Raw genomic sequence first — 25,939 nt, 5'->3', positions numbered from 1 at the left:
TTTTCAAAAAGTTTTCAGTGTTCTGGTTTGCAGGTGAGCCCTTCCTGGGCACCTGGCGGTGCCATTTATTTTTTAATTTTATATTTTTTCTACCATCATACATAGAAAAGAGAGAAGTGTATGTACTCAGGAAGCCACCCTGAAGAAGAGCATGCTTTAGGAAATGTGACGGTGCTCAGGAGCAAAGTGGTTGGTTGGAGTCAGGGCAGTGGGCACGAAAGGAGTACGTGGGTCACAGAGGCACCATAATTGCACTGAATGGCATTATTTATTGTCAGTGCACATTTCAAGTAGAGCACTATCAGGAGAGACGTTTCATCTTGCAGAAAGTACCGTGGCACCTGGTGCTGGACCAGCTCAGATATTTGCCCCGTGATGGGGAAGGGGTCAAGTGGGAAAGTGAGAAGCAATTTTCCAAGGGAGACACTTGCTTGGTTGTTCCTGAGGAGCCACAGGGGTCCTACTCAGTGACTTGCTTGGGGTCTTGTTTGCTTGGCAGCATTTACTGATGGGTTTAGCACCTTCCAAAGCATTCATGTGAATTATACTAATGATATAACCTGCCCTGAGAATCCCTCTCCTTGTTCTTGGTACCCGCAGCCTCCAAGGGAGTAGCTCCAAATGTTTGAGAGGTTGAACAGATGTTCTTCCTCACAAACATGCTAGCAATGCTCCAAGGAGTCTGAAGCTTGGTTCCAAACATTTGCTTGGACAAACTCAAAATTCAAATAGGGTCGCCCAGGTTAATGCCTTGGAAACTTGGTACAAGAGACGTCTAGAGGATTATGTAGCTTTTCCTTTTTCGAATCTTATTGTAGGGAATCGATACTTCCCCACGTTTGAAGCTAATAATGTAGCTTCATCAGTGAGGATGCAGATTATTTATTATTCTCCTAGCCCTGGCACTATCATTTACAGTTATTTGAAATAATTTCAGTAGAAAAGAATATCTCACACCTACATGGGGCTGGGGTGTAAGAAGGTGCACCTTCTTAGATGTACACTAAAGGGCTGGGGGTGAACCAGTACCACCCCCCGGGCTACTTTGGAGAGGTCTAGAGCTTTCTCCTCCTCACTTCAAAAGATGTATGACCAGTAGAGTTATCTGTCAGTCAGAAACCTTGGGCCACAAGCATCCCTTGGGATAATTTCTGTAGTGCTGTCAAGATTAATAGCTATTTCCATTCCTTCCAGTAACAGATGTGTGGTAGGTGGGCACCACTTCCCTCCTCACTGCTGCATATGGCAGGCATGACCAATCAATCGCTGATGAAGTTTTTTCTTGCTAAGCCTGGACTTGGTCAAAATGTCCTTCTTATGCACAGCATTGTAGCCAGAGACTTCCAGTGAGGAGGAGTTGATGTTTGAGGCTGAAATCCATGTTTCATCCCTGCCATTCATGGCTTTGTTTTGATTAAAACTCATGGAGAACTAACATAGTGCCTTCGTATACATTTCCCCCCTCTGTTATATTCCTCAAGGTCAAGACACGGCCAGGGCAGCTGGGAGCACTGAGCATCGGATGGAGTAAAGGTGGAGAGGGGAAACGGCACAGAAGGAGAAAATATCCAGTGCTGAAGGAAATAAGAAAATTTGGTTCCTTCCTAACTTCAGCCAGGAACCAGCTGCGGAGGGCCCTGTGGGCATATGTACCCCTGAAGTCACCAGGTACTTCATCTCCATGCCTCACCGATGGGTAAGCTAAGGTTCTGTGACTCTAGCAACCACAGTCACTTCTGGAGCTTTCTATCCTGCTACTGTGAACGCAGACCCAGGGCTTCCGGCACAGCCCGGTGAGGGATGAGGATGGCACTCACACCTGGAAACGCTGAGTAAGGGCTTTGCTTCATTAATTTCACAGAAGGTAACCATCTTTCGTGTTAGGCCCACCTTCGGATGCTGAGTCAGTAGCTGGAGGATAGTGAAGACACTCTCCATTGAGGTAATGATGATGACAATGGTGGGCGTGACTGAAATATGAGTTATCATTTATTATGCATTTGCTGCACCTCAGACATCATGCTAAGCACTTTACGTGCATTACCTCCATCAACCCTGACAACTCTGTGAGACGGCCACTGTTGCCGCCCCAGTTTTCAGGATGAGAGAATGGAGGGTTTAGCAAGGCTGGCCAGCATGCCCCCGTTACGAAGCTAGTGAGTGGAGGAGCCCAGCTTCTAGCCAGGTCTGCCTAATTCCATCCTTCATTGCTCTCCATTTCTGTGATTTCTCTTTCTTGATGGGAGCAATAGTGATGATAGACCCCTGAGCATTTAGTATTAAGAAAAGCAGTAATTGGAATCGAGTCACTGGCTTTATTTTAAGCTTACATATATTGTTTTAATTTGACTTCAAGATGAAGAAGGCTGTCCTGATAGATCAAGTTGCTGACTCTATGGCCAAATGCCTTAACCATTGGCAAATTGCTCCCTAAATCACAACTTAACACTGAGAGGGTGAAGCCCAGACAGGATTCATGATACAGGTTATTCTGTTCTCTAATCAAAACATTACGAAAATCCAGAGTTCCACCATCTTTGGTTCCAAGAAAAAGAAGTTTATCTATTAACTTGTAAAAATATAAAACTGTCTTGATATAAAACAGCAAATGCCTTCATGCCCAGGTTCCATTTTCTTGGAGGAGTTTAGGCATTTCTTAGAAATAGGAATGACTGAGAAATAGGAAATTCTGACAAACTTGGAGGAAAATGAATCATGTTCTTGGGATTCAGTTTGAAGAGAAAAATCCCATTCTCTAAACAGAGGCTATGACTGTAAAATTCAGGTTATGTAAACTGGGTGCTTTGATTCAGTTGCTCAGTGGCTCTCCTAGTTGAATTCAGCTGGGGAGGAGAAAATCCTCACAACTTTTCAAAGCTCCATGTGACTTGAGTATTTGGCTTTCTGACATGGAGGAAGAATTTCTGGAGAAAACGTATGCTTCTTCCGCTAACATGCCAGCGGTATCTTCCAAAAACATGGTTTGGAACTTACCACTCTCTGTAGAGGCCCCTCTCACTCTTTCGAGAATGTGGTAAAGCCACTGGGAACAGTCTCTGTCACAAAGCCTCATGTGTTTGCCCTTAAATTTGTGTCCCTGAGGAAAACAACAACAGTTCCTTTCCTCTCCTTCTTATACAAGAAGGTGAATGGGGTCACAGAAGGGAGGCCCTGTGGGTCCCCTGTATCTCCCCTCAAAAGACAGGTTGCAGTTCTAACCCCAGTACCTGTGGATATAGCTTATTTGGAAATGGGGCCTTTGAAAATGTAATTAAGTTTAGATGAAGGCGACTGGAGTAGGTGGGTCCTCACCTGTGGTTGGTGTCCTTACAAGGAGACAGAAACTGGGGTCCAGAGACTATGAAGGCAGAGATGGTTGAGGGGCATCTATAAGGCAGGAAACACCCAGGATCACGGGCAGCACCAGAAGCTGGAGGGAGGGATGGAGCAGGTCCTCTCTCAAAGCCTCCATGATGAGTCAACCCTACGAACAACTTGCTCAGACTTCTGGCCTCCAGAACAGGGAGAGTATTCGCTTCTGTTGTGTTAAGCCCACCCAGCCTGTGGTCATTTGCTACGGCAGCCCCAGAGAACGAATACAGGAGGTGAGTAACTCTTCTTTAAACATATCACTGGAGTCATCCAAGACTCGAAGGTGGATGTCAACAGTTTTGCAGGGGACATAGCCCGGCTTCTGATCTGGGCACTCCAGGACAGGTGAGGAGCCCGTGACTGTTTCTGTCACATATGCTGGTCCAAGGGTGAATCCCCAGCCATGCCCACGCTGCCTGGGCTAGTTCATCCCAAGGGGCGATAAAAATCAACCCTTACCCAAAAGAAGGTCTGGACAACATGTGTGCGTTCCCTGAGCAATCAAAGACCAAGCGTGTGAAGAGCCTAAGTAACGTCATTTTGAGATTAAGACCTCCATTAAGAGCAATCTTGGGCTACGTGTAGCCCCAGTTCCAGAAAAAGCCTCAGACTGTTTAAGGCTAAAGCCACCCTCTGACTGCTCTCAGATCAGCTAAACATTCCTGTGGTCTGAGTCAGGGCTGGGAACTGCAGACAAATTAACCAATTACTCACCACTTGCCTAAACCCCATGTAGGCCCTTTGAGCTCACCTCATAATTAGTCATTTTCAAAAGATACTCAAAGGTCATGATTGGGTCCCCGCCAAAAGTAATGGACACCTCACAGATACTGAATAATAAAAACTATTACCTTGGGTGCTGTACAATTGTAATTGGAGCTTATGTAATGATGCCATACGTACAACGTGTGCAGAGTAACACCCCCATCCCTTACCCTATAAAAACCCTGCTCACTGTTGTTCGGGGCTTCACCCTGCTGCTGCTGCGCTGGTAGGTGGGTGAGCCCCTGCTTGAGCTTGTAATAAAGACCCTTTTGTACTTGCATCGGTGTTGGCTCCTTGGTGGTCTCTGGGGACTCGTGAATTGGGCACAACATTTGGGGGCTTGTCCGGGATCCCCCAAGACCCCCAGGACCCCCAAACCGAAGGGTCAACTGGCTGGTAAGAACCTATTTGTCTCTACGTGTCTGGTCTATTTCTGTCTATTTCTATTCTTGGTCTTGGGACAAATCGGTATTTGGAAGTGGTCAATTATGGTCAGGTGGACGCGCCACGGGACCGTGACCACGGGGGATGCTGTGAAGACGTTCCAGGCCCCCATCGGTAACGGGGTTCGAGGCCCCATCGGTAATGGGGACAAGGTGCCCCCTGAGGAACTTGGTAAAAGACGGAGCGGGTTGCTACTGTGAACCGGCGTGAGGCCGGTGTCTTACTTTTCTGTTGGCTAGCCTTCTATGTCTGTGTCTCTTTGTGGTTGTTGATGTTCTTTGTTAGTGTCTATTATCTTGTGACTGAGACTGACGCTATGAGACAGACTTCATCCAAACCTCTAGACTTAATGTTAGCCCATAACCTCTCAGTGATTGTCAAGAAGGGTTCATTTCAAACTTACTGCAGCTCAGAATGGCCCACTTTCAATGTGAGATGGCCACCGGACATCGTAGTTTGGGCCAATCTGGTTGATAACCCACCCCCTTAGATTAAAAATTTCTTGCCTCCACAGAAACCTGAGGTCCTGGCGGTAGCTGAAAAGCACCCACCCTCTCAGACACAACACGTGCAAATGTGAAACAGTATGTTCAGGGCAGGGAACTCTAAGATCTCTTTGTGTTAGAGATAAATTGCAAGCAACCAGATATGGGAATATAAACGTCAGATAGTATAAAGAATGTACTTTTCATATTGTGAAGAGCTGGAAGAAGGTTAGGTATTTCTATTGTCACCCATCTTACAGGGTCATTGAGAAGACCAACAGTGTATGAACCGAAAGCTTGTTGGTTTTTCCTGGAAAATCGTTATGAAATGTTACATCGTAATACAGTATGTTGAAAGTATTTGGCTTTCCTGCCAGACCCTAGAGATTGGGAAAGAAACGGAAACATCTGTGTGTCTGTTATATAGGTGAGTTTCCACAAGGTTCCACTGCATCCGGTTTACAGGTATCCCTCAGGTAAGCATTCAGCGACCATCTGAAACCCATCCCTTTTAGCTAGAAATACTGGCACAGAGAGATGGGACCCAGGTAGGTAATGAGTGGATGTAAAGCACTGCTGACATTTCAGAGTCTTTCCTTAACTGTGCTATTTTAATTTATCGTGTGCAAAGGTATAAAAAGAATTTATGCATTTAAAACTTTTACATAATTGGGGCACCTGGGTGGCTCAGTCAGTTAAGCATCAGGCTTCAGCTCAGGTCATGATCTCACGGTTCGTGAGTTCGAGCCCCGCGTCTGGCTCTGTGCTGACAGCTCAGAGCCTGGAGCCTGCTTTGGATTCTGTGTCTCTCTCTTTCTGCCCCTCCCCTGATCACGTTGTCTCTCTCTCTCTCTCTCTCTCTCTTTCTCTCAAAAATAAATAAGCATTAAAAAAATAAAAGTTTTACATACTTAACAAAAATTTTAGAACTATAAACAATTTTAGAACTATAAACAAATACAGAGATGAGAAGCCTTGCGACAGCACAGCATAAATGTTAAGGAAGCATCACAGGAAAGGGCATCGGATGTTAAGACTAAGTGGGAGTCTGTGATGATGAGGGTAGAGATTACGATCTCACAGGAGAAGGACCACGCACAGAAGGGCTGGTCACGGACAAGCCTTCAGTGCAGACAACTGATGAGCGACAATCAGCTGGGACTGAGGGGCAGTGTAAATTAAGGGGACAGAACCATCGCAGATAAACTCAGCAAAGCCCATCACAGTGGAAGGTCCACAGGCAAAGCAGGAGTTTACGCATGGGTGTTGCAGTTTCGTGACCTTACAGCTGCGTGTGTGGTCCCAGCCCTGCGGACTCCCGTGGCGTGATGGCCCATGGCTGCTCCGTGGCGTGATGGCCCATGGCTGCTCTGATTAGGCATCTGCTTGGCTGGTGGGTGTTCACCTGGTCCTGGTTCTGGTTCTAAACCCTTGGTCCAAACCTCCTTCTGCACGATGGGCCGAGCCCTTCAGAGCCCTGGGACTGCACAGATTCCCCTTCCCCCGATCACAGAACCCTCTATGGTCATTACACTTTTCTTCAGCCTAGAAGGGAAGGTCTCGTTGCCGCTGCCCTAGCTGCATCTTAGGGGCCGTGTTAATCCACCCACAGTGTTGCAGGAGCCGGGAAGGAGAGCCTCTGGGGCAGGAGGCGGTCAGAGATTTGTAGGAGTCTCCCGAGTGGCATCGGGGTGTGAAAGCCACACAGGGGAGGGAGTTTAATCAACGCTGCTCGGGTCTACTTTAATCTCTGCTGAGAAACACGGCGGAAAATAAAATTACTCAGAATTGATTTTGGTCGTGAAACTGGGCTTCTTCAATGCATGCCTCTGCTGGATGGATGGGGGCTAACAGGCCGTGGGGGGACTCGCCACGTGATCTCGGCATGCCCAATGCTCCTCCTCAAGCTGCCCCCCCAACCCCCACCCTGTGACACTGCACTTCACACTCTGAATCCCACCCTTCTCTGCATCTGAAATGCCACCTCATCCACGACGCTTTCCTTGATTCTTCTTTCCCGACAAAAATCCCAAGCAATCAAACTGGGTGTAATCATCTCCTTCTGAAGTCTCCCCTGAATGACAGTCATCACCACTGCCCCCGGGGGTAAACCGTCCCTCAGCGCAGGACCGGGATTCTCTTTCATGGTGGCCAAGTCTGAGGCCTCTCATCGCTGCATCCAGATTCGGACACTTGACTGCCATTGTCTTTGTACATTCAGGTGTTTTTTTAGAAGATCCCTTTTTAAATACGAGGTTTGGTTAGGCTTTGGGGGAAAGGTTAATTTGGCCATTCAAGTTACTTTCACCAGAAAATAGGTTATTATAAAAAAAAAATACATACAGAGAAATCTTGTAGAGAAGAGGGCTACTTTAAGCTCACCTTAAGATAAAGCAGCACGCTAAATATTGAAACAGATTTTAAATGATGTTCTTTAAATCCGCTTCGATTTTCCTTTTCTGTATTTTATCATGACGTTTTTGTGTTTCCTTCTGGAAACAAGATTCCAGATGCCTGATTGTGCAGCTCCAGTCAGGCTGTTGTCTCGGCTGCTGATAGGTCGGTTTCTTGGCCAGAGAAACCCTATGCTCCCCCGAAGACCCTGCCACGGGGCAGCAGGTGTCGCTGGCCTCCTGGCCCAGAGACCTTGACGCTGGTCCCTATGACTCCCCAGGAGCCAGGGATCCACCCAACTTCCTGTCGGTGAAGGAAGTCAGTGGACTGGCTCTTAGGTTCTCTCGTCCTCTGGCACACTAGGACTTCAGCCCCTTGATGTCTGCTTCGGGAAGCACAGGACAGAGGAGTGGTACCATGACCTTGTGGGCACTGGGCGGGGGGGGCGAATATATTTCAGAGATTCCCCCCATTATCTTGGGAGAAGATCTGCGGCTGAGCCTGTGGTGGTCAAGGGGCCGAGTCTTCCTGGCTTTTCACGACTTTGGGAGATACTCATAAAGAGGCGGTGAGGTTGTGCACCGGTGCGCAGCTGGCGAAGGCCAGAGCCCTCGCACACACTCCTCAGTCTCCACCCACGACTTGCGGGCCTGAGTTGATCCTGGTCCCAGTGGGCTCTCCCTGCAGCGAGGTGATCCCAGGAGCTCCGAGCTCCGGACACACGTGTTGTAACAAGCGTATTTACGTCTACTTACCTTTTCACGGGCGCACACCGCATCCTTCCAACATGAGGACAAGATGCCCAGATATGGTTCTTCCATTGTGGGACCCGCCCACTGCTTTGTGTGCACTGACGGGTGTGATCAGGGACTTTCTGGATAAGTTACCCATGTACTAGGTCATAGGGCAGTCGTTTCTTTTCTGTCTGAGACTTCTTTTATATCACCTCAACCCTTAAACATGCTTGAGAAGTTGACCTTTAGAATTTTATTTCCTTTGTAAGTGGCGAAGGTTTGTCAATGTGGGAGACACTTAGCTGCTTCCTGGGACTCTGTGTCTGGAAGATGTAGAGGAACTCTGGGACTAGCTGGCGGGGCAGGTAAACGCTCTGATAAGCCCGTAACCGCTAAGGACTGTAAAACACCAGCACTGTGCCGGATGGGGGGCCGGTCCAGTGACCCCGCTCGTGTGAGCCCACATGGCCGGTCCCTGCCTGGTCTGGGATGAGCTCCTACTGCCACCTCCCCCGCGGTGGCCCGGCCACCTCGGATCTCGGTGCTGACTTGGAGGCGGGTCTAGAGGCCCGGACAGCTTACCTTCGCACTTGAGCAGGAAGAAGTCGGCGCTGTGGCTGAAGGATGCGCTGAAGTAGGTGCAGTTCTCCAGCAGGTCACAGGACACGCACTGCCTGTTGAAGCTGCCCACCGTGCTGGCGCTGGAGGAACGCAAAGGTGGGCGTGAGCCCAGGCGGCGAGGGGGCTGGCCCAGGGCACGGGGCCAAACTGCCAGCGCGGCCTTTGCGGCCGGTGGCTTCTCTCCTTTCAAGGGTGCTCGGGAGTCCCTGATGCTCAGCCTAGGCCCTTCTCCTGGGAGGCCCCCGAATGCTCTGCTCTGTTCTCCCCTTTCCTGGCGGGCCGGCAACCCCTTGGGAGGGTGCATAGCGCATGTGCTTTCTGGGTGCACACCTTACAGTGCACACTTGGTCACCGGACCCCATGCGTACTCCTGATGTGCAGGGGGGAAGTGCTTGGTCACCAGGCCCTGTGCGCGCCCCCAGTGTGCAGGGGGGAGGCGCACAGTGATTGGTGCTGGTATCTAGCACTTGGCACCCACACCTCTGGTCTCTCTAAGAAGATTGCTCATGCTCTGGGAACAGGGGCTTGTTTTCCGAATCTCCGAATTCTCTCCGAGGGCCCAGCGCTGGTGCACAACGCGCAAGGAGCCCAGGGACACGGACTGACCCGGGTTCTGGCTGCCTCCGAGCCACACGGAGACGTGGTGCTTCTCACTTGTCGGCCAGGGGGTGGGGGAGTGGGGGGGGCAGGGACCCGGGGACTTCGTGGATCAAGCACGAGTTCATGTCAAGAAGGCCTGAAATGTGTTCCCCAAATTAAGATACCGAGGACTCTTTGCATTTACCCAGAGGGGCTCCTGCAGGGGAGGGGCCCTCCCACCACGGGCCCCCAGGAGACCTGCCCACAAGGGTGACGGTAGCTCGCGGCCAGAGAAGACTTCTAACAGTGTATACGTAAGGCGGGGGGGGGGGGGGGGGGGGGGGGGGGGAAGGGAGCGGCCCGCCTTGATCACCTTCCATTCCTGGGGTGACACTGGGAGACGACCCCCCTAGAGGAGTGAGCCTGTGACCATGTGGCTCCGCCATTCCCTCCCCCCCTTCTGTGCCCCTGGCGTACGCATATGCGCCGGTGGGGCGGGGCATGCGGATCACCCGAGGGGCTTCCCCAGAGTCCCCAGGGCAGGGAGGGGAGCCAGGCTCCATCCAGCCTGAGTCACCCCTGGGGCCCTCAGGTCCACACGGCAGGGGTGGGGGTGGGGGTGGGGGTGGGGGTGGCCGGTGTGCCCTTGGGCGGTGACCAGCGCACACCCACCTCAGAAGAGGTAGACCTATTTCCACATCTGAGGCCCCGCTTGAGACCCTAACAGGTTCTCTGCTGAACAGGGACGGGGCAGGCGACAGCACCTAATGCCAACAAGTCTCTTCTCCAGGGTTCAGATGGCAGCCCCCCACCCCCCACCTCGTGGGAGATTCCGGATCTGACCATCACAGCAAGATGGTGCGACCTGGAGCCGGCAGACGGGCCTCCTCCCCGCCAGGCACGGAGCACCCCGGACCCCACTTGCCTCCCCTCAGCCCTGAGTGAGGAGCCCCCCAAACCCTCCAAACTGTGTTTGCATAAAGGTGAGAAGGAAGGAGCCTGCGTTATCGACCCGAGAAACTACACCGGGGGGTGAGGAGCTCGTCTGACAAAAGCAGCAAAACCAAGCTTCAGATCTGGGGGCCCCCGTGTTTCTCGTTATTTGTCTCTGGCCCTCCCAGCTGCCCCTCTGCGGTGGGTCCCCTCTCCTCCCTGGGGTGCTGTGCCCCGAGGGCGGAGCCTGCCTGCGGCCCCCGTACCTGTAGAGCTGTCGCCTCCGGGGCAGGTCCTCTGTGCTCAGGAAGTAGCTGCAAAGACCAGCACGGGGATTAGCGGTTCCAGGGCGGGGGTCGGGGGCTCTGTCTGCAGTCCCCTCCCGCGGACTCTGTGGTGCGTGGCGATGGGGGCCAGCTGTCCGGCTCAGGCCCGGCCCGGGGTACGCTTGCTCGGGGAGCGCCACACACACAGGGTGCCGAGGGGCGAGGACGGGCACCCCTGGACTCAGGCGCGGGCATCCCTTTACACGGCTGCTGGGACCCGAGCACAGTTAACGCTGGTCCAGACGTGACGCCTGGGGCAGGGGTGGCACCTGCCACTCGAGCGCGGGCAGCGGGCTCCGGTCCCCCCCCGGGTAGGACGAGGGGCACCCTGGGCCCGGCCTCCGCCGTCAGGGCTGCATCCCGGCTCGTTACCATCGGACAAGCTGGAGTCGGTGACTCAGCTGCCTGTGTGTCAGCTTGTTTCCGTTAGGAGCGGGGAAAGCAGTGACCCCTCCCCAGGCCCGCACTGCTGGGCCGACGGACAGAAGGGTCACAGCACACCCCGCACGGGGCCTGGAGCTCACAGGGGGTACAGACCCGTCCTGACACCGCCTGCCCCCCAGGGCTCCCCGTGACTCCCGCTCAGCTTCCTGTGGTCAGTGGCTTGCAGCTTTGGAGGTGCAGCCGCTGGGAAACAGGACCCCGTGAGGGCCATCTGACCGCAAGTAAGGGCCGCGCCTGGCCAGCCAGGGCCTGTGTGGCCCGCCCGCCGCCCGCCACCCGCCCCGCGGCCTGCCCCGCTCACATCTTGTTCCGCTTCTCGTCGTAGGCCAGGATCTTGGTGACGTCCCAGTCTCCGGACGTGATGGACTGGATGTTGTCGTTGCTGCTGTTGGGCTGGAAGACACGCAGGGCATGGGGTGCCGTCTGCCCCCCCGCCCGCCCCCCTCTGGCTGGGGCTCAGGTCCAGCCCGTCCACGGAGCCCCAGCCCTCCTCTCCCCTGAGCATCACCAACACAGACGCCAGCAGCGTCCACATCTGCGGTACTGGTCACCCCGCGCCGTGCCGGCCAGTGCTGCCAACCACGATGCGCGGGTCTCACGGGAGGCAGCGGTGGCCGGGCTGCCTGTGCTGCTGACGCTGTGCTGTGCATCTGTGATGCGGAACCAGGACCCTGGGGCCACCGTGACCGATGGGGAGTCGGCCAGAGAGCAGTCACTGTCAGTCAGTCGTGCGGTCGCTTGGGCTGCAGACTCCGGCGCCTGCAGCCTCGCCCTCGAGGCGCCCCACGGTCACGGCTGGGCCACGGCAGGGTCACGCCTGCCCTTAGGTGGGGTGTCCTATGCACTGTTCTTTTGAAATTGTCTTTGGGCCCTAATCCTAATAGAAGGCATCTTTCATTCGTAGCCACAGAATATATTTCGATAACTGTTTAGAATCAAATTTTATTCACCTACCCCGGGCCCCAAATAACTTAAGCTCTTTCAGAAATGGGATCCACACCCAGAAGATGAGGGTTGTGGTTGGAGAAATGCTACACCCTCTCTGCACCTCCTCCCTAAGGGCAGCGCTCCCCAAACCTCAGTGCTGGGGTAGCGTCCATGCGGGGGGGGGGCGGCTCCCTGGGGTGACAGGTCTGCAGCAAACAGCCTTCACCAGCCTCTCCGATTTTGGTTCTAAATCCATGCACATTAAACTCAGTGATGCCCCGTTCCTGAGCCCCCAGACCCCAGGATCAGGGGAGCGGCAGCTGGTGGCAGCAGGTAATGGCATCTGGCTAAAACGCCGCGCCCTGAAGGCACCCTGGGAGACAGGGTCAGGGGGCAGCACAGCAGATGGGGGGGGGGGTCGAGGTCCCAGGATCGTCATATAAAGTAGGAGACCCGAGTCCCTGGGCTCATACCCAACACCGGGTCCCACAGTCCTGTGACACTGTCAGAAGCGTCATCGTATTTAAAAAAAAAAAATTGTTCTTAATGTTTATTTTTGAGAGAGAAAGGCAGCAAGCAGGGGAGGGTCAGAGAGAGAGGGAGACACAGAATCCGAAGCAGCTCCAGGCTCTGAGCTGTCAGCACAGAGCCCGACGCGGGGCTCGAACCCACGAACCGCGAGATCATGACCTGAGCTGAAGTTGGACAGTTAACCGACTGAGCCACCCAGGCGCCCCTAGACTTCCTATTAATTTATTTATCTTATTAGAAAGATATTTTTAATAAGATTTATTTATTCTTGAGAGAGAGAGAGACAGAGACAGAGACAGAGTCTGAGCAGGGGAGGGGCAGAGAGAGAGGGAGACACAGAATCCCAAGCAGGCTCCAGGCTCTGAGCTGTCAGCACAGAGCCCGACGCAACCGTGAGATCATGACCTGAGCCGAAGTCGGACGTTTAACCAGCTGAGCCACCCAGGCGCCCCGAAGTGTCATTGCAGTTTTGAGCCATAATAGAAAGGGCAAACCTGCGACCCAGTGACTCAACCCCTGGGGCTTTGCGAGCGCCTTGGGGAAACTGCCTCCCAGTTCAAGACCTGGTCTGAACAGGGACCTTGCAGATGACAAGGGCAAGCAGAGCGGTCCCCAGCAGGGGCTGTCCCCGGCTCAGCAGCAGTCCGGGAAACGGGATTACCTGGGATGAAGACACAGTGATGTGATAGAATTTCCCTTGTCCCCCCTGGGGGATGGCTCTGACAAAGAAGAACTTCCGCCCGTCCTTGGAGAACACCGGTTCCTCGTTCTAGGGACAAAAGCAAAGAATGTTCTGTGAGAAGGCTTCATTCTGGTTTGAAGCGGTCTATCCCATACAGCACATGCCGGGAGCCGTCTTCTCAGCGATTTCTAAGGAGGGGTGCGGCTGAAAGAACTGTGTGGGGCCTCTCCTCTCCTCGGGAAGCAAGAGCCAAAGCTTCTGTTTTCGGAAGAATGATGAGGAACTCAGCAGAGACGGCAGGAAGGCGCGGCGCACAGAGCACAGGGCGGGCTTGCTGCAGGCTCCCCGGTGGGGCAGGGCCTCGGCGCGACCCTGTCTGGGCTCACCTGCATCCACCGTGAAGAACCGAACTCTGGCCACTCACAAGTCTGTGCCCAAAAATGAATTCTACACATTCGGTCGCATCTTTTGTTCTTTAATTTAGTAAAATCCACCTCGCACGGAGTAGCCCACCAGGGAGACAAGTGAAAAGAGAACGGGGCGCAAACAAGGACACATCTTATTCATTCTAAGGTGCGGGTGCGGGAAACGGTCCTCATGGGGACCTTGACCTAGAGGAGAGGGCCGCGCAGGTGTTTGCCGGATGGCCCGTTTGCTTCGGTCTCTTGCCGCCTCTCCTCGGAGAGGAATCGGCGCTCCCAGTTCTCCCCAGGAAGGAATTCCAGGCTGGGTTCAGAGCCGAGGCCGGCCCGGCCCCCAGAGCTGAGTGGCCACGGCCCTGGGGTCGGGCCACCGCCTTGCTGGGGAAGAGGGCATTTTGCTACAGCGGCATCTCAGCATCTCTGAAGCTCTGGCTTAGAAGTTTCCATCCGTGAACACCAATTAGCCGGCGACGATCTGTATTTTCTGATTCAAGGAGCGGCACGCTCCACTCACGCGGCCAAGAACAAATGGTAAATCGGCCCCAGCTGGCGCCAGGAACCCACATTTCCCTGCAGTGAGTGAGGAGGCGCCCGTGCGATGCTCCCGCAGAAACAAGCTAACGTGTGATTAAAATGACATTTAATCTTCATGAATATTTGCAATAAAATGAAACCTTTAATCTGCAAATATTTATTTTTCTATTTAGAGCCTGCAGCGTGGTATTTAAAAGCAGGGGGAATGGGAAAGTGAGCAGGGACTCTGGCTCTGGAAATGCACGTTTATTTGCCAACCCCGGGATGGAAACCGCAATATTGCCTCCGTTTTCTGGGGAAGTGTTTGCACTTTTGGCAGAGAAAAATACTAGGAATAAAGGTAATAAATAATTAATCCTGGCCTGACGCTTTGCCTTTATCCGAGAAGACCATCATCATTTCGATGTTGTCTTTATATTGATCTGGGAGCACGCACCTGCTCTCGGCCCGAGACCCGCTTTCTTGGGCAGCAAATGTATTCTTGGTGAGAGAGGGCATGGCTTTTGAGGAGGAGATCGGGTGTGAATCCTCACGCTCGTGGCTTCCGGGGGGAGCGGTCTGGCCTCTCTCGGTAACGGAGAACCGATCATGTCCAGTCTGTCCACCTCCCTGCCACACCCGGCGGATCTGTGAGGAAGGAGTCCTTCCCACTGGTGAGAGAGTCGTCCTGAGCTAACTGCACCACCTCCGCCAATTCTTCCCAGAGAGTGTTTCCGGGACACGCCCGCGTCCCATCTCCCAGCCCGGAGTTTGAAATCACAAAACCAGAACTCTGGTAAAGGAAGAAAGACGGTCAGCTGCTGGCCTACAGGCCCCGTCTTCCACCAGAGGATGGGGGTCCAGGGCTCTACCCCAAACCCCCGTGGGTCCACATCAGGATAGGCGTTGCGAGGTCACGGGTGGTGGTGATGGAGCGTGTGTGTGCGTGGAGAGCTGCCTATTCTTCTGGAATATTCCTAGGGGAACTGGGTGGGCCTCCATCCATGGGACTCATACTCATGGGGATCCCCGTGGGGTCTGTGCTGAGGCCTCGGGAAGTTGGGGGAAGACGGGTGGAGGCTCAGGTCTGTCCCCCAGGCAGCAGGTGAGCGGAAGACTATTGATCTAAGCAGGCTGGAGCTCCCTGGGGTCGACAGGGCCTCGCAGACTCTGGTTCTCTCTAACAAGGCTGTGCCCTGCTCTAGCTGTCTGCAGTGGTGGGCAGGCGCTCCGCTGAGAGCAGACGGCCGTCCGCCATGAAGGAGTTCCTACCTCACCCTCCGGGACCTCGTGATGTCAGGAAGGGTGTGCAAAACAGGGTCCACAAACTCCTCTACGGAAAATCCCTTTGAAAGGAGCTTCGTGACAAACTGCTGAAACTGGACTATCCCACTGACGCTGGAGCGCTTGTTTGTGATGCCCGCGGAGGGCACCCAGAGAAACCGGGGCCTCCCAGGCGGGGCCGCTCGCCCCACCCGACCGGGGAAAGCCCCACGGGGGGTCAGTTCCTTTACGGGGCTTCAACGTGAGACAGCAGGACTCATTTCTCAGTGGCTCGTCTAAAAACGTCAGCTGTTGGCTCAGGCAATGCCTTCAAGTCTGCATTTTAAATGTGTGATTCTCTGCGTGGCCTTTTGAGGGCTGACTTGACTTTGCCTGGAAAGATCTGCTTTCCCAAGTCCCGTCCAGGCTGCCTGGAGCATGGCTGGTGGTCGCAGGTGGGCGATGAGCTGCAAAGCTGATAAATACAGAAAAGTCCCGGTCGATGGTGTCTCCATGGCCTGTCCACGGAGCTGATGAAGAGACCTGCAGAGCAGGCCGCCCCTCGGCCTCTGGACCGTGAGGACTGCCAGCCACGGCTGCCACCTCCAGGTCACACCCCGTTTTCCCTGCTCTGGCCCCTCCCACTCCCTGCTCTGGCCCCTCCCACGGCCAAACACTTGATTGCTTTTTCCAAACATACTTTAGGATTACTTTCCTTTGCTACACGCTGGATTCATGCCCGCCTCTCGTCTCCCTTCCTGCCCTGTGAATCTTTGACAGCAGCTGCTCCAGAGGATTCATTTTCATTTGTTTGTTTTAAACTGTATTGGGGTGAAATTCACATACATTTACTCCCCACCTTCCACCCCACCCCCAGCCCGGGGAGCCAGCGAACAGCAGTCCCTTCCTGTGAACTCACTTATTCAGGACATTTCGTGTTAACGGAATCACACACGGGTGGCCTTTTTGTCTGGCTCTGGGCTCTCTGCAGAAGGTTCTTAGCCGCGCTGCTCAGAGTAACCAAAAAGCAGAAACAACCAATGCCCACCCACTGATGAGTAAACTGCGGTCTGTCTGTACAGGGGAGTGTTGTTCGCCCGTGAGAGGGCAGGCCGTCCGCACACTTGCTGGTCAGGGCTCGGGGAAGGTGCCGATGCCGTTTTGAAATCCACTGAGCCCATGTGGTGCCTGGTCTGATCTGTAAAGTAGTGGTTGATCAGACGACTGTAGAGACAACGGATCTTCTTCTGCCTCTTTCACGTCATGCTCCCTGACGTTCTGTCTGGCACAGGAGGGGCGTCAGCACATATTTTGCTATCTGCGTTCCCATCGCTGATCCAGGGGCTTCCGGGAGCTTCTCAGCACGACTACCCAGCTCCTGTTTCCGGGTTCTCCAAGCACGCTGTCTTTCTTGGCCTTTTCTTAGCTTGGATGCGGCGCCCACACTCGGAAACGAGATGGGGCATTTCGGCGATTTCTCCTTCAGAAAAGACTGGCGAGGAGGAATGTTTCAGAGTCAGTGTGCCCGCATATGAGGCTGTGGCCGTGGACGTGTCTGGCAGGAGGCTGGGACAGACCGCTGATCCGTTGCTAGGGAAGGTCCACTCGGGGGGTCCACGTCTGGCCACGGTTATTCTGTCCCCAGAGTCTGCTGGCGCCTGTGATTCTTGAGACTCTAATCAGGTGTGATATTCCCTACAAGTGTTCAGACTGTTTTCACCCCAAAAGAATTGGATAGGAAGGAAGGAAGGAAGCCTCTAGAACTCTCTCAGCTGTTCTTTGCCAGTGTGTGGAATGAGACCAAACACCAGCCCTGAGAGCCCTGCTTTTTGTAGGAGTTGAACTTTTCTTTGTTGCAGAAAAAGGAGTCCCTGTCAGCCTCTCCTGACCTCCTCAAACCTCAGGACCCCAGCGCCTGTTTGACACGCACCTCTTGCCCAAGTAAGGACAGGAAAACTGGGGGCGGCTCTGAAGGCCAGGTTCCCGGGAAAGCTCACAGCGAACCCCAGTGGGGTCTGCCCCCAACGAGACAGCCATGAGATCACGCACAGAGAGGCAGGGCTACCCGCCTGTTTTAGAGAGAACATCGAGCCAACCTTTATCATAATTCACCAGAAGGACATCAAACTGAGAACTGAATTCTCACCAAGTCCTGGACGTTCTCAAGAGCCGTGATTTTCAAACTGTCTCTCTCCCGTGGGCCTGTGATTCTCCAGTCATGTGCAGGGGCCTCGGGGAGCAAGGGGGAGCCGGTCGGGCAGCCCCCGCCCCCCACCAGGGCCGGGAACCTCTGCGGGGCTACCTGGGGATTTAACGCGAGGAGCCATCATGCTGTAAAAGCTCGGAAGGCCGCCGTGGTGGCGGATCCGGTGGCGGGCGCAGACACAAGATGTGGGGACCCAGATGTGTGATAGTTACCTGTCTGTGCAGCCAGGCTTCACTTTCATCCTCGTGTTTCTGAAATGAAATCAGAGCATCAGAGAAAGGATTTTTTTGCACGTTTTGTGTCTGTGACCAACAGTGCAGAAACAATTGGATTCCCGTCCACGGTTGCTGCACAGGCAGACAGAGCCGTGGCCCGCCTGGGGAGGAGGCATCTGGCTCACCGTTGTGGCTCACAGCCCAACACGAGTGTCCCTGAGCAAGAAAAACGTCACTCTGCCCAGCAACAGGGAGACATCTGTGGTGGGGGGATCCTGCGGAAGACGGCACACTTCTACCATTTGGTGGTCAGTCTATGCGTGGGCCTGCTGAAAGGTGCTACCTTGCCGTAGGGATTTGTGTGTGTGCGTGTGCAGGTGTGTGGCCATTTCTCAAGTCACAGTCCTGAATAACAATCCTGGGAGCCCCAGACATTAAAGAGACTGCAAATGTACAAGAAAAGTAAATCTCCCAGAACTGTGTGGAAAGACACATAATGGAAGACAAAATGAAACAAGAAACACCAGTATTTCAGCTAAGCAGTGGGCCTGGCCCTGCTGCTGCTCTGGCCTCCAGATGCCCAGGGAGGGGTCCTGTAGTCCACGGACCATCGGCAGGAAGGAGTCTCAGGATGGACTCAGGTCGGGGCAGAGGTGACAGCAGGTGCAGAAAACTGATTTCTGGCTTCCTGGCTGTGTGTCTATTCCTCCCTTCCCTCCTTCCCCTCAATCTGCCCATCGAATAGCCCGGACTCTGCTCTCAGTGCATCACAGACCCCCGTGGGCACGTCGGCTCAGTGGCAGACACTCAGCGCACCTGAACACGGTGCCTGGTGCGCCAGAGCAGCTGCTTCAGGGCCTCCCAGGACCCAGCAAATCTGTGCTGCAAGCCCTTTCCCTCCCCGGCAGGGAAATAAAAACCTATGGGCCCAAAAGGAGTTTCTGGAAGACCTGCCTGGCTTTATTCATGGAGTTTAATTGATTTATTTTCCCCACCCAGCACGAGGAGGTGTGTGCGCCTCTTTGGGCTAACGCGGATGCGTGGTGGCCTGGGGCCCACCGGCGGGAGGGTGTGCCTGTGGCAGCCGGGAGGTGCACCCCCTTGGCCTAGATTGTCATCCTTTGTTCGCTTCCCTCCGCCTGTACTTTCCATGGCATCGTCCCTGTGTTTGCCTCCTCTAACCAGTCAGCCCGAGGCCCCTAGGAACATTGCTGGGCTCTCGGACCACGCAGGTCCACCAACCGTGGGCAAGGCGAGGCAGGTCACAGCCCTGGCTCCACCTGTGCCCGGGGGCCTCAGGCTGCCCCTTCCCCTCTCTGCTCTCGGCTGGAAAATGCAGAGAATGCTTGTCCTGGGCATGCAGTGGGCGCAGATAAAGGGGATCAACACAGCCACGGACGGTGGCGCACAAGCCGGTCCAAGGATGGGCCTCCTGCGTCACTGAAGGGCTTAGCCTTGACTTTTGCTGCAGTACACAACTCATCCACAAGGTGGCACCAAAACAGAGGCCAACAGGCGGGCTCCTGGCAGTGTGTGGACAGTGACCAAGGTCAAGGGGCTCCCAGGCGCTGGAACGCCCCCCGCCACGCCCCGGCCCCCGGCCCCCGCCCCCTCCCCGTACCTTTGTGCAGACGCCAGTGGTGGCGTCGCAGAGGGTGAGGATGGACACGTTCTGCGCCCGGCTCAGCCAGTTCACCGCGACCTTGGTGCTGGTGGCCCACTTCACCATGGTGACGTAGTACTCCCTGGAAACACGCAGACGCGGGTCAGCAGCGTCCAGGCCCCGGGGAGGCCGGGAGACAGGTTTCTCGAGCGCGCACCGAGAGTGAACTCTGATGGGCACAGGCCAGTCCCCGCCGCACCGGGCGACTTCCCCCGGGCTGCTCCCCCGGGTGGCGGCGCCTCCCGCCCTCCCGGAGGAGCAGGTCTATACATCACGCCGCAGCCGGTGTGACCCGCGGGCTGGCTTGGCAGCTCACCGGACGCAGCAAGGAGGTCAGAGCGAGAACCAGCACCGGCTGGGGCGAGGGGCGCTCCGAGCGGGCCCCGCAGAGGGAGTCGCCGGGCGTCCGCCCCCTCCGCTGAAGGCAAACACCCAGGGACCCCGCCCGCTAATTAGGGAAACTGGCTCATGGCCCTGGGCATCAGGCAGACTTGGTTTGATACCCTAGACGGCACATGCCTGCTTTTACCCACGCCTCAAACCATCACCCTGGTCTAGGTTACCCTGTACTTAGCACGAGGGGTACTGGGGCTTTCAGGAGTTAATCCGTTCACCCAGTTCACTCAGAGCCCTGCAAAAATGGGAGTTCTAGGGGGAGAATATACATTTGAGAAAAAGAAGAAAACATCAAGAAAACAAGCACACAAAGAGACTGTCCCCGGGTGAATTCCAAGAATATTCTAGAGGCCAGCTAACCCCTGTTCCATCACCTACTGCATCTGTATCTATAACGAGATCTATTGTTCGGAATGATTACTTTGTGCTCGTACAAGATCCTCTGTCACTAACGGCCCCAGCACATTCACCAGACAGATCCTAGCAAGGTCAAAAGGGACCTCAGTACATCCGATGACTGTTTTCAACAGAAAAGCTTGAAGAACCAGGTGCCTTCAACTAAGCTTCGGTTAACCCGGGGATTGAATTGCTATGTCCCCAATTTCTTGAATCCACCTGTAAATCAAAACTTGTAATAACCTAAGTCAGGAGCTGGCTCAGGCAGGCCCTCACCTCCTGCCTTGGGTGGGGGTGGGGGCGCGGGGGAAGGGCAGGGAGGGAGGTGCTGGGACTGCCCATCAAAGTCTCCACCAGTCTCCTGGGGACGTGGCTGGTGAGGGTGTCACTCAGGCAGAATCCAACTTTTGTGATTTTCAACCTTTTCGAATTGCTGTGATTTTGGAAATAGGGCCGTATCTGTTCATCCCATCTGCACAGCAAGCCTAGGGGCCTTGGGGACCTGTGTCTGTGTGTTTGTAGGGTCTGCCTGCTCCCCCAGCGCTGTCAGGCGCCTGCTCTGAACGGGAGCACTTTCAGCGAGTCCTCTGTGGATGGTGACTCGCTCTGTTTCACTGCCCGGGGGCCCGGAGCCCACTTGCAATGCTAGGTTTGACTGTCTCCCTGAATGTTGGAGGCACAAAAACATTTATTTCACTTGGCTCTTAAAAATAACTGGGGCTCTGTGCCCAGCCCTCGCTCCACATATAATACTTCTTATTTTTAAATTACGACATGGATGATCCTTTGGTCCCTGTTTGACAGAAGGTGGAGAGAGACCAGGGCCACAGGGACGGATGTGAACAAACTCTGGTTCTCCTGGACCATGGGGCCCGTTGGAGGGAGACGCTGGTGTGGAGGGTGTGGTGTGTGATGTCACAGTAACGAGCGAGTGTATTTTATCTGGATGACGTCAAGGAAGAAAGAGTCAGATATCCTGGAATGACTGTTTATCCCCGTGGCCTCTATGCTGATGAGGGAGGTCCCCACTCTTGTTTCCATTTGTTGGAGATGCTTGTGTGTCCTGTTCTGTGTCTTTCTAGGTTCTGTGATGTTCTTTTGTACCAATGATCTTCATATAGGCCAAATCTGAAAGTCCCTCCCTTCTCCCTTACCCTCCTAGTTTGTAATATGAGACATGTCCGTCACAGAAAGAAAGAAGTAATGGCACTACAGATGAGGACAGTTAAACGGGGACCCACTCTGCCTCGTTGTGTGGATCCTCATAGGGGCCCTGACCCAGGGCAGGTGTGCGGCCCTCAAAGACGCCCGAGGGCTTGGTTCCCATACCTCACTGCACCTGGAGCTCGAATCCTCAGCTCCTCATCGCTGTGATGCGACTTTCAAACACACTGACGGCCCCTTTGAGATTTTACGGTGATGAAACGCAATGAGAAATGGTCTTTAGAACTCTTGAAACGATAACAATTATTAAAGACTCTAGAAAGAGTCCATCACGTATCGTTCTAGAGGGAAGGGGTGCTTCTTCACGTTTTGACAATTCCAGGACTGCACTGCTGTCCATCCATCACCTGGGACCTTCCACCAGAGTGTCCCCAGACCCATGCACGCTGGTCTCAGGACTTCTACAGCAGCATGTCATCTAAAACTGACGTTTCCTAATCCCACAAAGTACCTTCATGATGAGGCTTCATGCCACAGAAGCTCAGGATTTTTAAGAAAATCACGTCAAATCGTAAAGATAAAGCATTGCTAAGGATAGGCAATGTAAGCGCTGGTAGCATTTGGTGAGGGGGTCCAGAGCCTCATGAAGAAGTGGCATTCCAGAAAGATCGACTGGTTTGCTTCATGAGGCTCACAGTCACGTTGTACGTTAATGTAAACGAAAACACAATGTTTCCTCATTTCTGAAACTTTCCCTAAGAAGATACCCATAGGTAGAAAAGTTCTCCTGGTTCCATCTATATTTTCCATTTTCTCTAACTACGAAGCTGTTAGCTTGATGGTTCTGTGTGGGAGAAATGGGTAGATTCTGACTGTAGGGCTCATGTCAAGGTCCCAGGCCATGTCTGGGTCAAGATACCACTACCTATAAGGGGAGGGTGTGTGTGGCTGCACCGCATGGGACACACATAGGGCCTTATCAGTGTGGACTGCATGGACCCATGGAGATTTCCAGCACACAGAAGCATCTGCTCAGCCAAGGTGAGGTAGTCTTTCTCAGCTTTGTGGCAACGTGTCTGTAAAGACACAAAACAGATGCAAAATAATCACAGCGCTAAAAGAAGCGCTGAAAATCTCCAGCATCCATATGTGGATGGAGGTGTGTGAAGCCAGACAATGGCCTGCCCACCTTTGGTTCCGTCAACAAGCCAGTAGTCGCCGAGCACAAGGAGGGCATTGCCTACCCCCCACCGGATCTGATCCTTCCTCAGGAACACCACGCTTGCACCGGCAAGAAACGTGGGGAGTCAAAACCTTGCTACCTCGCTGTCACTGAAGGCCATGACTTTTCTTGGACACCTGTTGACTTAGATGTCAAAAAAAAAAATTCTAAAGAGGGCAGAAGAAAGAAGAGAACTCTCAACTCAGCCCAGCAGAGGCACGATGCAGTCGGGTTAGATTCCATCTCCCAATTTCACTGGAGAAGGTTCACGCGGCACCCAAAAGTTCAGAGTCAAAAATAACCCCCTGCCGCGTCTGCTGTTGGATCGCAGGTGTGGGCAGAGGGCTCCTTCCTGAGGTGGAGTCCGCACACACCGCAGATGACGGAAAGGGGGGTTATATGGGAAACGTGAAAGCAGAACGGAGTCCTAAAAATACAGGGCGAGATGGAGGAGGTGAGGGGAAAGACTCCAGGGAAACCAAACCCAAAGGTGAGAGAAATTTGACTTGGAGAAACTGAGCAAAACTGGGGAACTCTCTGCAAATGACATATCAGATAAAGGGTTAATATCCAAAATCTATAAGGAATTCACCAAACTCCACACCCGAAAAACAAACAACCCAGTGAAGAAATGGGCAGAAGACATGAACAGACACTTCTCCAAAGAGGACATCCAGATGGCCAACAGACACATGAAACGATGCTCAGCGTCCCTCCTCATCAGGGAAATACAAATCAAAACCACACTGAGATACCACCTCATGCCAGTCAGAGTGGCTAAAATGAGCAAATCAGAGAACTCTAGATGCTGGCGAGGATGTGGAGAAACGGGCACCCTCCTACACTGTTGGTGGGAATGTAAACTGGTACAGCCCCTCTGGAAAACAGTGTGGAGGTTCCTCAGGAAACTAACACTAGAACTCCCCTAGGACCCAGCAATAGCACTGCTAGGAATTTACCCAAGGGATATAGAAATGTTGAGGCATAGGAGTACATGTACCCCAATGTTCATAGCAGCACTCTCCACAATAGCCAAAACATGGAAAGAGCCTAAGTGTCCATCAACGGACGAATGGATCAAGATGTGGCTTATCTATACCATGGAATACTCCATGGCAATGAGAAACAATGAAATCTGGCCACGTGTGGCAACATGGATGGACCTTGAGGGTGTTATGCTGAGCGAAATAAGTCAGGCAGAGAAGGACAAATATCATATGTTTGCACGTATAGGAGGATTAGGAGGAACTTAACGGAGGAACAAGGGGGAGAAGAAGGGCGGAAATGGTGGGGGAAAGGGAGAGAGGCAAACCATGAGAGACTCTTGAATGCTGAGAACAAACTGGGGGGGGGGGGGGGGGGGGAAGGGGGGAGATGGGCATGGAGGAGGGCACTTGTGGGGATGAGCACTGGGTGTTATATGGAAACCAATTTGACAATAAACTATTTGTAAAAAAACAAAACAAAACAAAACAAAACTGGGGAACTCTCCCAGAAGGCAGAGGAAGGTGCCACAGAGGCGGCAGGAAGGGGCAGAGACTGTCCTGTCTGAGGACTAAGAGTTCTTTACAGGGAAAGCAGAGTGCTGGGACCTGAACAATCTCTGAGACTCACAGAAGAGGTGTCTTGTGGGTAAAACAGGATCCGAACACTCAGGTTAAATGGATTTTCCAGGGGCGCATGGGTGGCTCAGTCGGTTAAGCTCAGGTCATAATCTCACGGTTCGTGGGTTTGAGCCCCACATCGGGCTCTGTGCTGACAGCTCGGAGCCTGGAGCCTGTTTCGGATTGTGACTCCCTCTCTCTCTGACCCTCCCCTGCTCACATACTGTCTCTCTCTCTCAGAAATAAATAAAACATTAAAAAAAAACACCCTTATTTTGAGAGAGAGAGAGAGAGAGAGAGAGAAAGCACGGGCAGAGAGAGAGGGGGAGAGGGAGAGAGACTCCCAAGTAGGCTCCACACCATCAGCGCAGAGCCTGATGCGGGGCTCAAACCCACTAACTGTGAGATCATGAGTTGTGCTGAAATCAAGAGTCGGACCCTTAACTGACTGAGCCACCCGGGTGCCCCAGAAGTTGCATTTTAAAAAGAACATGATACCGAAATATTAATAGGCAGCAAAGCTTCCTAGAAGAAATGCTACCAATTTTCTCTTTATCCTAAAGCACTTTATCTGCCAACAAATAACATTTGTTCTTTCCAAGAGCATTTAGTTAGGGTTTAGCAATTATGCCGACATAGTTCCAGGTACTGCCAATACAGCGAGCCAAACCCCTGCTGTGGGGGGGGGGGGCTCAGTTTGGGGGGAGACAGACAACCCCTCATTTCAGTGCAGAGTAAGGAGGGTGTGGGTCCACAAGGCTCGGGGTGGAGTGTGTGTTGAAAAGCACAAGTTAGCTGAGAAAACGTTACCACCTTCCCAGAAATCTCCAGCCAAAGGTGCCTTCAAATCAAAATACACGGACTCTTCCTGGTGAGCAGCGTATGAATTTTTTACTAGTCCGTTTGTTTGCCATAAAATATTAATCGGGCATTGTCTCTCTCCTAGGGATTAACGTGCCATGTCCCTTCGCGGTATTCCAAATTCTGGCAAAGGTTGTGGGCAATAAAGGGCAAGCGATCAAAGGTCTGTTTATCTAGTGAAATAAAGATCCTGCAATTAACTGTGGCATTTTCTCAGCACTGGTCATTCCATGAGAAAAGGCAGAGCCAAAAAAAAAAAAATATTTTGAGAGGAATTTTTGAAAAATGATGTTTTTCAACAAAGGACACTGTTGAGCAAATGGAAACAACACCAGGCACCAAATGCTGCCTGTGATAAAGCGTCTGGCTCCGTATCTGAGCAGGCCCTCGGAGGAGTCACATAATTGTATAAAAATATCTGCAGGCAGATTGCATTTCACAGAATATAAAAGCGACGTGGCTGTAAGACAAATGACCGTTTGATGTATGTTTCCGTAATTTCACTTTCAGCGGAGGAACTTTTCCCTTCCATCTCGGGGGCTGGTCATAATGTAGGGTCACTATCGGGGTAAGAGAGAAGGGGTGACAGATGCTCTCTTAGGGATTGTGGGATCCTTATTCAATAGTTCATATGCTTTGAATATGAAGGAAGTTTATAGAATAGGTGACGTGGAGGCAACTGATGGAGGTGGTAGGGGTGAAGGTTACAGTGATGGTGGTGGTAACAGTATAATTGCTGATGGGCCTGGGGCTGAGCTCATTAGGAATGAGGACGCT

General features: G+C 53.1%; 1 protein-coding gene across 2 annotated transcripts in view; it reads right to left on the bottom strand.

Moving 5' to 3' along the window:
* DPP6 (dipeptidyl peptidase like 6) overlaps positions 1-25,939 on the bottom strand; it is an 831,643-nt gene that overhangs the window by 54,295 nt on the left and 751,409 nt on the right. For both annotated transcript variants that reach the window (XM_039230760.1, XM_039230759.1), the window contains exons 11-16: positions 19,478-19,601; positions 17,854-17,892; positions 13,217-13,324; positions 11,399-11,490; positions 10,594-10,641; positions 8,777-8,895 (exon numbers count right to left, since the gene is read on the bottom strand). In XM_039230760.1, coding sequence (XP_039086691.1) covers positions 8,777-8,895; positions 10,594-10,641; positions 11,399-11,490; positions 13,217-13,324; positions 17,854-17,892; positions 19,478-19,601 — 530 coding nt within the window. The remainder of the gene's footprint in view (positions 1-8,776; positions 8,896-10,593; positions 10,642-11,398; positions 11,491-13,216; positions 13,325-17,853; positions 17,893-19,477; positions 19,602-25,939) is intronic.

This window comes from Hyaena hyaena, unplaced genomic scaffold (assembly GCF_003009895.1).
Source record: "Hyaena hyaena isolate Hyena2069 unplaced genomic scaffold, ASM300989v1 scaffold_50, whole genome shotgun sequence".
Taxonomy (NCBI): Eukaryota; Metazoa; Chordata; class Mammalia; order Carnivora; family Hyaenidae; genus Hyaena; species Hyaena hyaena.
This window is presented reverse-complemented; position numbering and strand designations above follow the sequence as displayed.